The sequence below is a fragment of the Penicillium daleae genome, assembly GCF_028827525.1.
Source record: "Penicillium daleae strain IBT 16125 chromosome Unknown utg000001l_segment0_segment0, whole genome shotgun sequence".
NCBI classification, from domain to species: domain Eukaryota; kingdom Fungi; phylum Ascomycota; class Eurotiomycetes; order Eurotiales; family Aspergillaceae; genus Penicillium; species Penicillium daleae.
In genome coordinates, this window is record NW_026623149.1 from 2,551,948 (window position 1) to 2,566,842 (window position 14,895).

Sequence of the window (14,895 nt, forward strand, 5' to 3'; positions counted from 1 at the left end):
AGCGTCTAGAAACTAAGAGACTAAAGTACATACATCCCTTGATCTAAACACCTTAATGTACACCTTGCATAGTCCGAAAATCACTCCCAGATGACAAAAACCAGCCAACAAGTATGGGTACTCTCTAGTATGCTGAGACACTCTATTCTCAAAGTTCAATGTCTCGACCGCGATCGATACTTGGACCCCGTCGTCCCCGTTCTGGGCACATCACTCGCCCGATCCCAGGATCGATACTCCGATCGCTGTCGTCGTGAATGGCGAGCGGGTGTGCCGCGGCTTGCAACCTGTGAGTGATCCGGTCTCTCATTTGGATCTCGACTTTTGTCCTCCGAGCGAAGATCGAGGATGGGGGTGAGGTTCTCTGCGGACCGGTAAGGGCTGGTTGATCGAGAGGGCATGGTTCTTGATTCTGGTCTTGTACCTGCCGTAGAGCCTTTTGATGATAATGTACTGCACTGAGAAATACTTGGAAGAGTATTGAGAATTGGGAATGGTTTCTCTTGTATGGGTTGGCACGGTGGATGGCGAATAGTTGGGTTACTCATCATGAGCACATTTTGATGCAACTCAATTAACACGTGTACTTGAGACATAAAGTAACTTAAGGTTGTCATTGTTTAATCGAACTTCCAGAGCTAAGATGGTTCATGAAGAAATCACATTTGGTTAGTTATGTTGCTGAAGTCCTGGTTTGGTGGGAGTGAGGACGATAGTTAGACAAGGGACTGACAACTTCTATTTCGCAGGATAATGCGAGGACTTGTCTTAACAGAATTAAACCTTCTACAAAAGAGAGGAACAGCTTAGAGGCATTCCACTGAGCTTTTAAGCTAAAATAGTATCGTAACTCAAGCTCTGATGATCTTGTCTGATCTCATATCTCATGTCACATTCGATTTGCCGTGTCCCAATTCCAAACACATTTCCCACATCACACATTTTTGAACGCCACACTTGTGGCCACGATGAAAGAGTCTGAAACGGCTCAAGTTCCACGGATCCGGTCACACAACCGCTTGACACCTCCGGTAATATCAAGGGATCGATGCAGCGTTTTGATCAATTTCTTGCGAGGACGGGGCTCAGGCCGCAGAGGAACTGCGTCCGGACCAACCCAGCTGCCCTTGATATGCAGCTTCTTGGAGGTAAGCTTTTTCCAAGCCCGGTGCGGGGCCTTGATGAAGGACTTCATCTTGCCAATTCTGTCACTTGGTTCATATTCAGGCTCTCCCTCGCCAATCGGTCTGAATTTTTCACAGATATTGAAGGCCTTTTTCGAGTTGAAGTCGTTCTGACCCTTCATGATCATCAAATCCATTTCCCGGCTAACAGCCAGACTTTGGATGCGGACTGGAGGTAGCATACGTCCGCCATTTGTAGGAGTGAGTGGCATCTTGTATGGGTTCTTTTGATATTCCCGGCAGCGCTCGAGGAATGAGCTGTAGTTGGCTGCAAGTGTAACCGCACACAGCGGAACGAATCCAAGTCCAACTACCTCATTAGGGGCACCTGCGATGCGGCCCTGATGAGGCTTGATTGTAGAAAACTCCACGCAGAAAGCCCACATGTCACTGTAGATGTGTTCAACCATGTAAAACTTCCCCTCCTTCAACTCAAGCTGATCCAAGTACTGCTCGCCGGTGGGGACAACATGGGAGGGACTAATTCCAATGACAAGTGATCCCTCTCGGATCGCCCATCCTTCAACGGCATATTTGTTATCGGGCTGGGCCCGTATATCACGACAGGATTTGATGAAATCATAGCCGACTGGTTTGTTGCTGAGGGTAGTCATGAACCAACCCTGCGCGCTTGGTCGTTTCCCATTCGGATTCGGATCATCTTGCGTATTCCTTGGATCGGGTACTGCTGACTTTGATGAATCAGGCTAGGATAAGGTCAGAATCTGTCAAATGATGTTCAGAGACTGGAACTTACCAGAGCAGCGGTCTTGGATGAGCTTGGAATGGCGCAGTCATCCTGCCCACACGGGCAACGTTCGAATGCCGCCGACTTTCCTTTCTGCGCGGGATACTCATTATTATGCTAAGTGAATGTCAGGTAAGCATTATAGTTTGTTCATAGATTTACACTTACATCAAGAGGAGTGACAGTTTGGGGTCTTGGGCGGATACAGTTGGCTTGCCCGCATGGGCAACGTTCGAATGCCGTGGACTCTTCCTCCGACTCGGCATATTCATCAGGTTGCTGGACGAACGTCAATAAACATCAAAGACCGTTCAGTAATTGGATCTCGCCTGAGAAGGATTGGTGATTTTTGCGTTTAGCAGGATGCAGTCATCTTCGCCACACGGACAGTTCTCAAATGCTAGAGTCCTTGCATCTCTCGGAGAGCACTCATATGACTGCTAAGCTGGTGTCAGTGAAGGTCAGTCATTGCCTATGTGTTCGAACGTACCGTGAGAGAGGTGTTCATTGGTGGGGTTTGAAGGGTGGAATTGTCCTGCTCAAACGGCCAACCCTCGAAGACCATCGCCTTGCTTTTTCGTTCGGCATTTCCATCGGTCTGCCAAGTTAGTGTCAGTAAATGCCACAAGTTGTTCATGAGTTGATACTTACCGTAGGAGCGGTGGTAATTCGTGGACGTCGGAGGATGCAATCTTGTTCCCCACATGGGCAATCCTCGAATGTTACAGACTTTTCTTTCGGTCCAGTGCGTTCAGCAGGCTATTAAACAAGTGTCAGATGGTAGTAATAATTGTCCCTGAGCCTGGAACTTACCATAGGAGATGTAGTCATGGAGGAATACCGGAGATGATTCGAATGAACCTTCATCTCAAGATGCTTCATCGAAGGATGGACGGCTGAGCTGGTGGAACCCTTAACAGAGAAGCTCACAGGCATGCCAGTGGAAGGTCTGGTCTGCTCAACCGGAGCCAAAGTGGTAGTATTTTTGATGGAAATGCCACGAGTAGAGGGTTTTAGGATGGACTTCGTGACAGGACAGGGTGTGGAGGTGATGGAAGTTTCAACCGAGGAGCTCTCAGCCAGTCCCTTCAACACGCTGCTCTCCGGGGTGAACATCCTCGAGGCCACCCTAGCCAAGGGGGTTCGAGACGATGAGGCTGGAACTCGGGGCAAGTTCTCTCCGTAGCTGGAGGCTTGCTTCACGAGGGAGTTCATGCTGGGAGGAGTGAGCTGGGTCGAGTTACCGGTTAGATGAGTGAAGGAGACGGTTGAGACAAGAGGGACTCGGTCGAGGACTCCCAGTGGGAACTCGGCACCGAGGGGCTCTAGAGGCATGATCTCGAATGAGAGCATACTGAGCAGGATGAGGAGGTGAAGTAAGAGTTGAACAAGCATGTGTTGGTTCAAAAGCGAATAAAGAAAGCAAAGGTGTGTAGCATCAATCATCGAAGCACTGGTACGGTGAGGAGGAGAGGAGAGGAGAGGAGAAGGGAAGACGAAAGCTGGTCCTAAGAGGTCAATTTATAGCTTGAGGATGAGAGAGAAAATGGAACTTTCCGGCTATTGAGGGCAGCAGGCGACGACAACGCGTTCGTGACGAGATTTCGTGGACGTAATTTGTTTGGGCAAGCAATTGGAGCTACGTGTATCTCAAAATGGTGCTTATTTGCGCTTATACACGTTCGCAATTCGACTAATCTAAGGTACATGGGCAGAAGGATAGTGGTATCTAAAGGTGAATCTACGCATACCGACATGAGTGACTGGCAGGTGCCAAAAGATGATATGAGTATTGGTCACCGTAAGGAAGCAACCTGAATCTGCATATCGCCGGTATGAGAATCGAAACTATAGATATGCTTAATTAAACGTCGGAGCCTCGGTTTCATTCATGCTGAGTCATCCTAGAGGCTGTGGGCCGCGGGTGTACTTGCGGGGAGAATTGAAGCTTAAATACGGGCTATCCCCGCTGGACCCTGGATCCTTGGAACGTCGACTGACTTTCACCTGCACAGCCATCTCCAAGTCTACACAATCTATCATGGCATCTCCCAAGATCACCCTCTATTTTGACATCGTCAGCCCTTTTGCATACATTGCCTTCTATGTCCTGAAGGTAAGCTGCTCCTCATCACTGGCCGAGGTCCTTGATATTGTGCAGTCCTGACGATAACCCTCGACTCTAGAACTCGCCAACTTTTGCCAAGTGTGAGGTTAACTACGTGCCTATTCTTCTGGGTGGCTTGTTCAACCAATGCAACAATACACCACCCATCAGTATCAAGAGTAAGTGAAGTGGCTGAGCTGAGATGACAGACGCTGACTCCGCCTACAGACAAGAGCCAATGGATAAACACGGAGCGCAGAAGATGGGCAAAATATTTCTCAGTGCCTATCTGTGATGACACACCGGAGGGCTTCCCGCCGCGCACTTTGACAGTTCAGCGGGCTCTCTGCGTTGTCTCGCAGCAGGCTCCCACAAAGCTGCCCTCTGTTATTGAGGCGCTGTACCATTCGTTCTGGGTCCAGTCAAACTCCAAGATTGGTGAGCCGGAAGGTTTTACACCGATTTTTGAGAGTGTCCTTGGACAGGAGGCTACCAAGGATGTCATTTCTGCCGTAAGTTGTGAATCGTCACGTCTCACCATCTTTCTCGTCCTGACATAGTGCACAGATCACACAGCCTGAGATGAAGGCAGTGCTGAACTCCAACACTGACCGTGCATTTAAGGAAGGAGCCTTTGGTATCCCATGGTTCGAGTGTACAAACACGGCAGGCGAGACTGAAGGCTTCTGGGGCATTGATCATTTGGGACAAGTGGTTGACTTCCTGGGGCTGGATCGCAGCCGGGACCCGGGGTTCAGGGCATTGCTGTAAATATACACAGATATGAGGAATATCAAGTGAGCAGTATGACAGGAATGGGCCTGACATGCAGAACGTAGGACTGAGTGAATCTGGCGAGTGGTATAGTGACGATCCCATGTGTTTGTATTTGTCTCTACCATACTATCCCGATCTCCAAATAACTTAAAGAAGAAAATGTGGTATTTTCTATCATTCCCGGCGTAGCAGTAGTTAACAATAAATAATCGATATATCCATTTAATCTTTACATTGTGCTGAGCGGACTACTATAAACTCCAGAACGAGCTCTGGTACCGCCTAGCCCCGAGCCTACGAGCCGGGATCCGTATATAACCTATTCCACCCTTTGATCAATGAAATTCAACCGATGTATATAACTTATCATGACAAGATCATAATATATACACCAACCACCCACAAACCAAGTCCTAATATCTTCGAAATACAGGAACCCGGGTTGATAAATCCTTCCGCCTCATGACCGCTCACCCAACGCATGGAATACATATACATGAAAAGACAGATCACATCCCTGAAAGCCTCAGTTTTGGTGCTTCGAATGCGTTAGCGCTGTGCTTTTATGCTTATCTCTCAAGAAATCACAGATCTGTTCATCACTCATTTGGTCGATTATTCGGTGATCCGGGTGTGCTGATTTTGTATCTGCAGAGGCTTGGTGAGTCACAGGCATGAAGATAACAAGTCAATTAGACGGAATGAACATACCGTTTTCCCCTTGAGAATCACTCTCGGGAATAGCCTTGCTGGCAAGGGTCTGGAGGCTTTGCTGAGCTGACTGGAGCGCCTCACCCGCTGCCGGCATGACGTTTTCGACAACAGTCTCTTTCAAGACAGCGGCCTTTCCGCCAGCGGCGGTAGTGAAATTTTGCTGGATATCTGTGACAGATGCTCCGCCCGTCATCGAGTTGATTTGCTGCCTGACACTAGCAAGAACACCCTCTCCATTGGAATCGCTTGAGGGATCTGTGGGGAGCGAGTTATTTGAATCGCCCATTCTGCAGTATGGCGCCGGATTCGGGAGTGAGAGACGAGAATAGAAGCAGTCACTTTTGAGATCGTGATCAGGATCAATTAAGATCACGGAATAGAGGTTAGACAGAGAAGACAGGCACCATAGGGCTGACCCTACGTAGGGCTGAAGGGACTTAATAGGCCCGAGAGAGAGTTAGCGGCGCTGGGAGGGTTTATGACATGTTTCAGTGTGGGGAGAGTCGCCAATTGTCTGGGCCAGGCAGCAGAAATTTATGGGTGTCTGGTCAACTTGGCTAAGATCATTGCGCTTGAGTGAAATGAGGGTGTTCCTGCTTGGATGGGGCCAAGTCTGTGCCAAGATATGACGTCGCTGGACCCATCGGGCGTGGGTGTGCCCAGTATCAGGGTTTACGGAAGAGGTTGGTTGTGGAACGGCAATGGGGGTGATATGAATGTATATGGTCTGAGGATGTGTATATACTGCTAGGAAAGGATGGGCGAATCTTTCGTCTTATAGTTTCGTATGGTTGAGTATTTAGAAGTGTGAGATGGATGATCGAGGGAGGTCTGATCGAACGGACTTGACACTACAGTCTTAGAGAGGCTAGGATCAACATAAGTCCTCCTTTAATGATTGTTCTGAAATAATACTATTGAATCGCATTCACAATTCTCACAGGATTCGGATCTAATCTTCTCGTCTACTAAGGAAAATTCCACGCCTTTGAAATTCTCACTCACCAATGATCACCAGCCAGTGCCTCGCCCAAGGACCAGGCCAGTCCAGCCCCACCAACCCCCACCGCCAAAAAAAAAAGTTATCAACGCCAACGCCGCAGGTTCCACTCTCCCAAATTCCCCTGTTTCCCTACAACAACTCTCTTTACAGGATTCCTCTCAACCCTTTCAATCCTTCCATTCTTTCAAACCAGCACTACCATTATTTCAAACCACCACTACTACCACCACCACCACACCGGGCCGAACACCCTCCCAAACATGGCGCCCATCCCAATCACAATCGTTACCGGCTTCCTGGGCTCCGGCAAAACCACCCTCCTCCTCAACCTAATCCCCCAACTCCCACGCACCTACCGACTCGCCCTCCTGAAAAACGAATTCGGCGACGTCGCCGTCGACTCCCAACTCGCCTCGACAAGCTCCATCTCTGGCGTCCGCGAACTCCTCAACGGCTGCATCTGCTGCAACCTGGTCGGTCAACTCAGCGATGCGCTGGAGCAACTGCGCACGAGCGTGTCGCCGGATCGCATCGTCATCGAGACGTCCGGGAGTGCGTTCCCGGCGACGCTGGCGATGGAGGTGAATCGGTTGGCGAGGGAGAGTCAGAATGATGAAGGGGGTGCTGGCAGGTTTGTGCTGGATGGGGTGATTAGCGTGATTGATGTGGAGAATTGGGCGGGGTATGAGGATACGAGTTATACGGCGAAGTTGCAGGCGCGGTATACGGATTTGATTGTTTTTAATAAGTGGGAGGGGGTTGGGGAGAGGAGGTTTGATGAGTGTCTGGATCGGGTGGGTGATTTGGAGGTTGATACGGCTTGGGTGAAGTCGGATCGCGGGGTTGTGGATAAGGATATTTTGTTGGGGATTGATGGGGCGTTGTTTGCGAAGGAGGAGGGGTTGGTCGAGGGTGAAGATGGACATGGCCATGAGAATGGACATGCGCATAAACATGATCATCAGTCTGAGGTCGAGGTTTTGTCCGTCCAGTTGAAGAGTGCGCCCGGTCAGACGGTGGATGTCGAGGCCTTGGAGCGTCTACTGCAGTCCACGCCCAGGGAAGAAGTGTACCGCATCAAGGGTATTATTCGCTGCTCGGCTGCGACGCCGCCCGTCGAGTCCTCGGATGACATGGACTCGAGGAGGAAGGGTGATGCCTTGGAGACGAGGTACTATATCCTCAACTGGGCGTTCGGTCGATGGACATGTACCCCGTCAACGGTGGTTGCGGAGTCAGCGGATGAATCTGTGGCCGCGCGATTGACCCTCATTCTGGCCCGGTACGAGTCGGGCAAGTGGAAGAAGAAGCTGGAGGCTGGTGGTTTCGTGCAGGTTGCCGGTGGAGAGACTGAGTTGACTGTGGACCGATTGGTTTGAGATTAGAGGTGGTTACAAGCTGTGACTGGTTTGGATGGATACCCATGAGTGATGTATAGATTCTCGAGACGGGAGAGGACAGGGACAGGACAGGGCTTTATTTCTTGATGATACCTACTTTTAGATTCGATGGCTAGATTAGATGATAGACACGACCACAGCCATGAAACATGCATGCATATAAACGATACAACGTTTCAATCGCACCTGTTGCAGGAACACAAGTCTAGATATGACATGTCCACTCCGAAGGAGAGATTTCGAGGCCAAAAGCAAGCATGCTCTATTCTATGACATGTCTAGGACAAAGTAAAAGAGCTTAATAACGTCAATGCAGCAAAAGTTTCAAGCTATATTATCACGTCCACCAAAGGGACGGAGACAAAATGATTCCAAGCAAGAACAAAGAAAGCAATTTTCAAAACGAAAAGCACATCAACCAAAACATCTCCCACAAGCAAACCTAGTAGTTCAGCAGAGCCGAAGCACCAGTCTCACTGGAAATGTAGATCACCTCGTGGTTATCGGAGAAGCCATTGAAGCGAGTGGCACTGCACTTGGTGTACGCGCCCATCTCCTCAAAATACAGCCAGTCTCCGGCGTTCAGGAGCCCCGGCAGATCAATGCGCTGAGTGATTACATCGATGCCGTCGCAGGTGGGGCCCCAGATGGAGTACGAGTTGGTCTCGGTCACCGCAGAGTTTGGCGTGCCGGGCTGCGAGTCATCAGCCGCGGACAGCAGCACCTTGGCAACTGGGTGCTGGTGATCGAAGATGATGTTGGAAAAGTTGCCGTACACGCCGTCGTTCAGATACAGCATGTAAGCATCACGCGAAGGGTCCAGCGGGTCGGGGACGTCACGGCGGGCAATGACGTTGGCCGCGAGCGTGAACGCGGTGGCGACGTAGTAACGGCCGGGCTCGGCAATGATGCGGATGTGCGGCGGGAAGTAGGTCTCCAAGGCATCGCTCAGGATGCTCGAGAACTTCTCAAAGGTGTCCTGACAGAAACCGCCGCCGACATCGAGGGTGTGCAGCTCATGACCAATCTGAGCGGCTTGGTCAAACACCAGACGAGCGTCTTGAACAGCCTTGAGGAAAGCACGCGGGTCTTCGGCACCAGAGCCGACGTGGAAGCTCACGCCAACAACCTTGAGCTCGAGTTGGTGAGCAAGCTCGAGCAGTTGTTGGGCCACGTCCAGGGAGGCTCCGAACTTCATGCTCAGCCGGCACAGGCTGGTTGAGTCGTCGGTCAGGATGCGGAGGTAGAGCTCGGCATCCGGGAAGTGAGCCTTGATCTTGTACAGCTCGTCGGCGTTGTCAAAGGTCATTTGCTTGACGCCGACCTGCGAGGCATAGCGCAGGTAAGACTTGGTCTTGCAGGGCTGGGCATAGATGATCCGGCTAGGATCAATGCCCGTCTGCAGAGCGAGGTCAATCTCCGACTTGGAGGCACAGTCGAATCCATTGCCCAGCTGGGCCATGAGACGCAGAACCTCCGGGTCCGGGTTACACTTGACAGCTGTAGAATCATCAGAGAAGAGATCTTTGGCAACATTACATCTCCAATGGCTGGCGGGACTTACCGTAGAAAGGCTTGACTCGGCCCAGATTCATCTTCCAGCGCATGTGCTGGCGGTACACCTCTCCCATATCCGCCACATAGAACGCATCCTCCTCTCCGGGTTCACACCGATCGGTATCCACCTCCGCAGCCCGCTTCTTCAACACATCCAACACCAACTCCTTCGCAGTCAACCCCGATTGCAACAGATCGTCCCCATGCTTGCTGACTTGACCAAGATGGTCACGCCTATTCAAGTCGTTTTTGATAGTGCATACATCAGCAGGCGAAACACACGCAGTCGGTGCCATAATCGTGCAGCTGCGATTCAGCACGAATGGAAAAATCTTTTTTTTAAGTAGAAAAAAAGAGATTGAAAAAAAAGGTAGAATCAAGTAAAGTCACAAAAAAAGTTTGCGACTGCGTTAGGGAGGACGAAAAGTGTCGCAACCGTAGTTGACTGGACTAAGCCTCTTAGACCCTTCCTCCTTAAGAGGAAGAACCTTCAGAGAAGTCCTATGCGGCAGCTCAGAGGTTGAGGGAATATTCTGAGGGGGCGTCAACGGGGTGAAAAAAGGCGCACCGGACGGACTCTCAGAGGGCGATTGCAGCAGGTGGTGGAATGTTGTTAAGAGTGTCGCGTTGACGTCGAGTGGAGACAATTTGGCTGAGCAAGATTGAGGCTACGGGAGCCGTGGTGACGTGGGGGGGGATTGCCTTTGGTGGTAGGAACCAAAGGCACGGGTTGGGTTTTCTGGGGGGTTCTTTCGCTAACGAAGGAGCGAAAGTCTGGAGAGATCGGAAAAACTGGTCAGTGAAACCCAAGTTCCAGGGGGGACCACTGGTGATTATGAGAGAAAAAATTGGACGGTTAAGAGGGAGGGAGGAGGACGAGGGGGGCGTCAGATTTTTAAATTTTGGAGAGTGTTCGGGGCGGTGTTTAGGGCTCGGCGGCCACTGGTGGTAATGAAAAAAAAAAATGACGCACGGGTACGGAAACCACCGTCGAGAGGAAGGGTCGTGTGGGTGTGGTGGTGGTGCGAGGGATATAACGGAGGCAGCTACTCACCTAGACGCAAAGGTTGCACCCTCAAAAAAAACAGAGGGTGGTCAGAGGATTTGAAGAGAAGGTGGTTGGTGAAGAGGGAAGAGCAGTGGTCTCTGGAGGGGAAAAGCCGTGAAGGCTCAATCGTGGGCGATGCTTACGGCAGCAGCCTTCGCTGGGAAAGTGGGCGGTACAGCGGGTCTGGTAAGGTAACTAACCTTCGATTAGTGACCTTTGGTTACTTATTCCTCTGGTTCCTCTGGTTACTGCCCCGGAAAGGTGAAGTATTGTACTTACAGGGTCACTATGGAGTACTGTACAGACTGAACATTATTATTACCCGACTCTAGCCTTGATAGCTTCCTGTTTTCGCTCAGCTCCACACAGAAACTGGGCAGCTACGCCATGCTGACTACTGTAGTAGCAACTAAGTGTATAGTCCACGTATTATTCCGTTGGTTATCGGAGTCAATTGGTGCGACAAGGTTAAGAAATTTTCTTTTGGCCTTGCCTTTTTCTGGCCATGCCTGCGTCATTCTAACTATGAGCGATTTCCAGTCCTCTTCTCCTTCGGTCCAGCCCCCAGTCCCTCAAAGTTTCGATTCTGCGCTGGCCACTTCTTCCCCTCGTTGGCTTCCCAGGCATCATGCATGCTGCAGGAGGGGCATTCGTGCCCGCGGATCACCCTTGCCCCTCGGAATTGCTATTTTCGAATGCGAAAACATGCGATGTGGCAATTCCCCAGTCCTTGGCCCTGGATCGTGTGCTCGTGTTGGCCGGTAATGGCGCACAGACTTCTGGCTGCCATTGAGGGAACCACAAGGAAAACTGACTCATAGAAAGTCTGCGGTGGTCAAGAACAGGGTGGAACTGTTGGTCAGTGTGCCTCGAACCTGCAAGTCCCGAACAAGCACCACAGATAGAAGTACATGCTGTCATGCAGTAGGGCCAAAATGCACGGATACAGACTCCGGACTGGACACTGGACAGGATACCGCGGGAAGCTCGAAGATCAGCGGGGGGAGCTGCTGAAAACGGGCAAACCGGAGGGAGCCGGCAGAAACCAGAAAATGGGCAGAAAAAGACCAGCCTCGATGATGTACCCGCAGCACGGACCACCAGGCACGGGTATGGTACTCAATTCGGAGTACGGAGTTATACTCGGACAGCTAGGCCTTTTCTAGTCTGTACTCTTGCTGATAGCAATACATCTCAATCTGATCAACCTGCCCCCACTGTGCCGGTAATGGTACCTTCGTCTGCAGGGATGTAAACCCTGCACCCCGCATCAGATCGAAAAAGACGGCCTCGCTCTCGTGCCGCCGTTTCAAGGCCACCAGCACCATGGCGCCTGGCGAACCGCGAACCAAGCGATCGAGGACGGAGACTAACGCAGGCAAACTGTCTGCATTATACGTACAGTCCGACACGAGAATCAAATCAATGGGCCCGCGGGTAAGATTGGGAGTCGGTTCATCCCAGTCGAGGGTCTGGAACTTGATCGACGCCGACGATTTTGGCGAGGCTTCGTTGATGTTACGAGTCACGATCTCCGAGACCTCGGGCAGATCGGTGAGGAGCACTTCGCAGTTGGCGAGCATGGTTGCGAGGGCGATGCCTACGATACCACAGCCCGCGCCGAGCTCGACGACTTGAAGGCTCGACTTGCCAGAGTTCAAGAGCTGGCCAAGGGCAGGCATGCTCTTTTCCGCTCCCATAATGACTTGCTCAAGGAAGATGATGGCTGCGAGAGCTGCATCCCTGTAGTGGAAAGGCTCAAGGTCAGATTGTCTGAAAATAAAGAGGATAGAATGGAGAGAGAAGTGAAAAGTAGAAGCATGAGCTTACCAGATATGCCGGGCAATACTGTTGCCCGTTTCTTCCCAAATTTTCAAGGGTCGCACATTGTCTGCGATGTTCAGATCCCGGCAGATAAATTGCTCGGCTGGTTCCCATTGTGGTCCAAAGGGTGCACTGCACCCCGATATCACCAATGGTGTCGTGTGTTCTCCCAAAATATCTTTCTCAACATCGGGGAGATGAATTTTTAGCACAGCCGTTTGCCCGGCCACATCACTAGGCGAAAAGGGACCCAGCAAGATAGGTATTTGGCGGGAACCAGCCTGCCATTGTAGAGCTGTCTGATATCGGATCTTGGGTGAGGGATGTTGTACCCAGCTCGCCGTCAAGTCCACATCCTCGGCGAGGAAATCATCACCCAAGTCCGTAGCGATGCAGATCAGGGCGGAGATGAAGACGGACTTTTTCTGCTGCTGAAACCGAGGTGTCTTCAGAAATCGGATATAATATACCATGTTAATCCCCACCTCTCCTGTAAAAGAGAAGATCTATCTCCACTTCTAACACTTCAATTTTCACCTTTTTTTCGAGCTGCCGCGGTGGTCCGGACTTTGGCTTTTACCCCAGACCAGCACCCCCACCGTGGCCTCACGTGCCTCCGCTGACTAACGGGAGATGACATCGCTGCCAACGTACCTTCACCTCGCAATCATCCAGCTTTCCTATCCCCTCTCGTATCGCCAATGATGGCCACGGCGCGCCGATGAAGTCAGGGCATCATTCGAATCGCGCATCCACACGCTTTACCATAGCTTGCGCCTCAAAATGATGCGACCGCGTGACCCGCGGATCCGTCAGCGGATCAATCAGATCTCGCATAACTTAGAGTCCGCCAACGAGTCCGCCCAAGAGGGTCTATACACTTTCTCTCAGAACTACCTCACCCCATGCCTGACCAGCATTGGCAACTGTGTGCAGGCCTGCACGGCGCCATGTCTGCCCAGCCGCGAGGACCAGCTACGTCGCCGTCGGCGCGGTCGTGCTGAGGCTAACTTTGACTTCTACGATGATTGGGATGATGAACAGGGTGAGGAGAGTTTGCTTGGATGGGGCACTGGTGAGCTTGACCGGTTACTGGCGGGTAGCGGGCTTGCCCGTGGTGGCGTTGGTGGTGGTGCAGAGCAGCCGCGGCGACCGCGGAAGATGAGCTATGGGACTCGTCAGACGAGAAGGCGGAGCACGGTGCATATCCCCGATAACCGCGCTGATCCTACGGTTATACCAAGCTCGTCGTTGATTGGATTTCTCGAGCGCTTTCCTTGGCGGTTTGGTGCCAAGGGCGTCAAGTATTGGCCCTCTGTTGCTGATCTGCAAGAACACCCGGGCAGTCACCGCCGGCATACGGAGGAGGATGAGCCATTGATGGAGGCTGCGGAAGATGATGGGGACTACGTGTCTTATCAGAATAATGGAAGGGGGCGGAGCGGCACACAGTCCTCGCGAGGGACGTCGAATTCGCTGAGCTCCCGGGGCGATTTGTTCCCAAGTGACGAGGAAGAAGATGCGGTTCCGCTGGATGATGAATTTGCGCTGGTCTTTGGACGGCGAAACACGGGGTTGGAATCGGATGATCAGTCTGGTACAAAGTCCGAGATGGTCAGATCGGCATCGGGAACGTCAAGTCTGGCCGATGCATCGTCCAAGAAATCCAAGCGGAAGAAAAAGAAGCGCTCATCGACCAAGACAGCCATGAGTGCGGACCAGGATGTTGTTCACAGCATCGAAACGCCGTCAATTGCGGATCTCAAAATGGAAGAGGAGCAAGTGGCGCGTGAAGAAGAATCCGCGGTCCAGCAAAAGCGACTCGCGGCACAAGAACTGGCTTTAAAGCGTGACCAGGAGCTTAGTAGTGCTGATATGGTGCGAAAATCCGAAAACATGAGCTCCTTCAAATGAGTCGTGGACTAACTCAACTATTACAGTCCCTGAAAACCGCTATGCCTGGAAACCAAGAAACTGAGCTCTCTTCAACGAACAGTCCCCAATTAGAGGGACGAGAGGAGTCGTCAAATAGGCTCACCCGGCAACCCAGCGATTCGTCCGTTCGCCGGTACTCTGGAGACCAAATCGAACCATTCCCACCATTCCCGGTATCGGCATCTTCTCTACCAACAACCTCACCTGGTACCGCTAAGGCTTCTCCTCGACCTGGCTCACTAAATGCCGACAGCGGCACTGAAAACGACCATGAAGTTGATGGCGAAGCACCCCCGTTAAACTCAGCTGTGCTGTAGTTGCGAAAAGCTCTTGGCGTGTCTGTGACTCACGGCTGGCTTGTACGATATAATGACTTCCACTTTTGATGTACCTTATACCCCCTTGAACCCTTGATGATTTCAAAACTTTTATCGATTGCAATGTTATCTCAGACGCGTGGGTTCCAGGATCGTAGGTGATGGAGATGTTTAGCTCAAACTAGGCTCGTCCGAGGCGTAAATGTAACGACTTGACGTCTAGCTCCACGTATAACACATCACCGAGATATCCAGAGCGCTTTCCCTTAACAAGAAGGAGA

General features: G+C 51.4%; 8 protein-coding genes across 8 annotated transcripts; 3 read left to right on the forward strand and 5 right to left on the reverse strand.

The window, feature by feature from the left end:
* Nucleotides 1-155: 155 nt before the first annotated feature.
* N7458_000809 (uncharacterized protein) lies at nucleotides 156-401 on the reverse strand (the record flags this gene model as incomplete). The annotated part of the gene is made up of 1 exon (XM_056904203.1): nucleotides 156-401. One exon carries the CDS (start codon nucleotides 399-401, stop codon nucleotides 156-158), a length of 246 nt encoding a protein of 81 aa, XP_056771970.1.
* Nucleotides 402-988: 587 nt separating this feature from the next.
* On the reverse strand, nucleotides 989-3,285 carry N7458_000810 (uncharacterized protein; the record flags this gene model as incomplete). Its single annotated transcript, XM_056904204.1, has 4 exons — nucleotides 989-1,891; nucleotides 2,423-2,530; nucleotides 2,584-2,691; nucleotides 2,746-3,285. The coding sequence occupies 4 exons, from the start codon at nucleotides 3,283-3,285 to the stop codon at nucleotides 989-991; spliced, it is 1,659 nt and encodes a 552-aa protein (XP_056771971.1).
* Nucleotides 3,286-3,973: 688 nt separating this feature from the next.
* On the forward strand, nucleotides 3,974-4,810 carry N7458_000811 (putative 2-hydroxychromene-2-carboxylate isomerase; the record flags this gene model as incomplete). Its single annotated transcript, XM_056904205.1, has 4 exons — nucleotides 3,974-4,048; nucleotides 4,119-4,218; nucleotides 4,268-4,551; nucleotides 4,607-4,810. The coding sequence occupies 4 exons, from the start codon at nucleotides 3,974-3,976 to the stop codon at nucleotides 4,808-4,810; spliced, it is 663 nt and encodes a 220-aa protein (XP_056771972.1).
* Nucleotides 4,811-5,504: 694 nt separating this feature from the next.
* Nucleotides 5,505-5,816, reverse strand: N7458_000812 (uncharacterized protein; the record flags this gene model as incomplete). Its single annotated transcript, XM_056904206.1, has 1 exon — nucleotides 5,505-5,816. The coding sequence occupies one exon, from the start codon at nucleotides 5,814-5,816 to the stop codon at nucleotides 5,505-5,507; it is 312 nt and encodes a 103-aa protein (XP_056771973.1).
* A 977-nt stretch (nucleotides 5,817-6,793) lies between these two features.
* Nucleotides 6,794-7,912, forward strand: N7458_000813 (GTP-binding protein; the record flags this gene model as incomplete). Its single annotated transcript, XM_056904207.1, has 1 exon — nucleotides 6,794-7,912. One exon carries the CDS (start codon nucleotides 6,794-6,796, stop codon nucleotides 7,910-7,912), a length of 1,119 nt encoding a protein of 372 aa, XP_056771974.1.
* Nucleotides 7,913-8,375: 463 nt separating this feature from the next.
* On the reverse strand, nucleotides 8,376-9,786 carry N7458_000814 (type III PLP-dependent enzyme; the record flags this gene model as incomplete). The annotated part of the gene is made up of 2 exons (XM_056904208.1): nucleotides 8,376-9,433; nucleotides 9,498-9,786. 2 exons carry the CDS (start codon nucleotides 9,784-9,786, stop codon nucleotides 8,376-8,378), a joined length of 1,347 nt encoding a protein of 448 aa, XP_056771975.1.
* A 1,903-nt stretch (nucleotides 9,787-11,689) lies between these two features.
* N7458_000815 (protein N-lysine methyltransferase family protein) lies at nucleotides 11,690-12,835 on the reverse strand (the record flags this gene model as incomplete). Its single annotated transcript, XM_056904209.1, has 2 exons — nucleotides 11,690-12,281; nucleotides 12,369-12,835. The coding sequence occupies 2 exons, from the start codon at nucleotides 12,833-12,835 to the stop codon at nucleotides 11,690-11,692; spliced, it is 1,059 nt and encodes a 352-aa protein (XP_056771976.1).
* A 310-nt stretch (nucleotides 12,836-13,145) lies between these two features.
* On the forward strand, nucleotides 13,146-14,614 carry N7458_000816 (uncharacterized protein; the record flags this gene model as incomplete). Its single annotated transcript, XM_056904210.1, has 2 exons — nucleotides 13,146-14,240; nucleotides 14,303-14,614. 2 exons carry the CDS (start codon nucleotides 13,146-13,148, stop codon nucleotides 14,612-14,614), a joined length of 1,407 nt encoding a protein of 468 aa, XP_056771977.1.
* Between the last annotated feature and the right edge of the window lie 281 nt (nucleotides 14,615-14,895).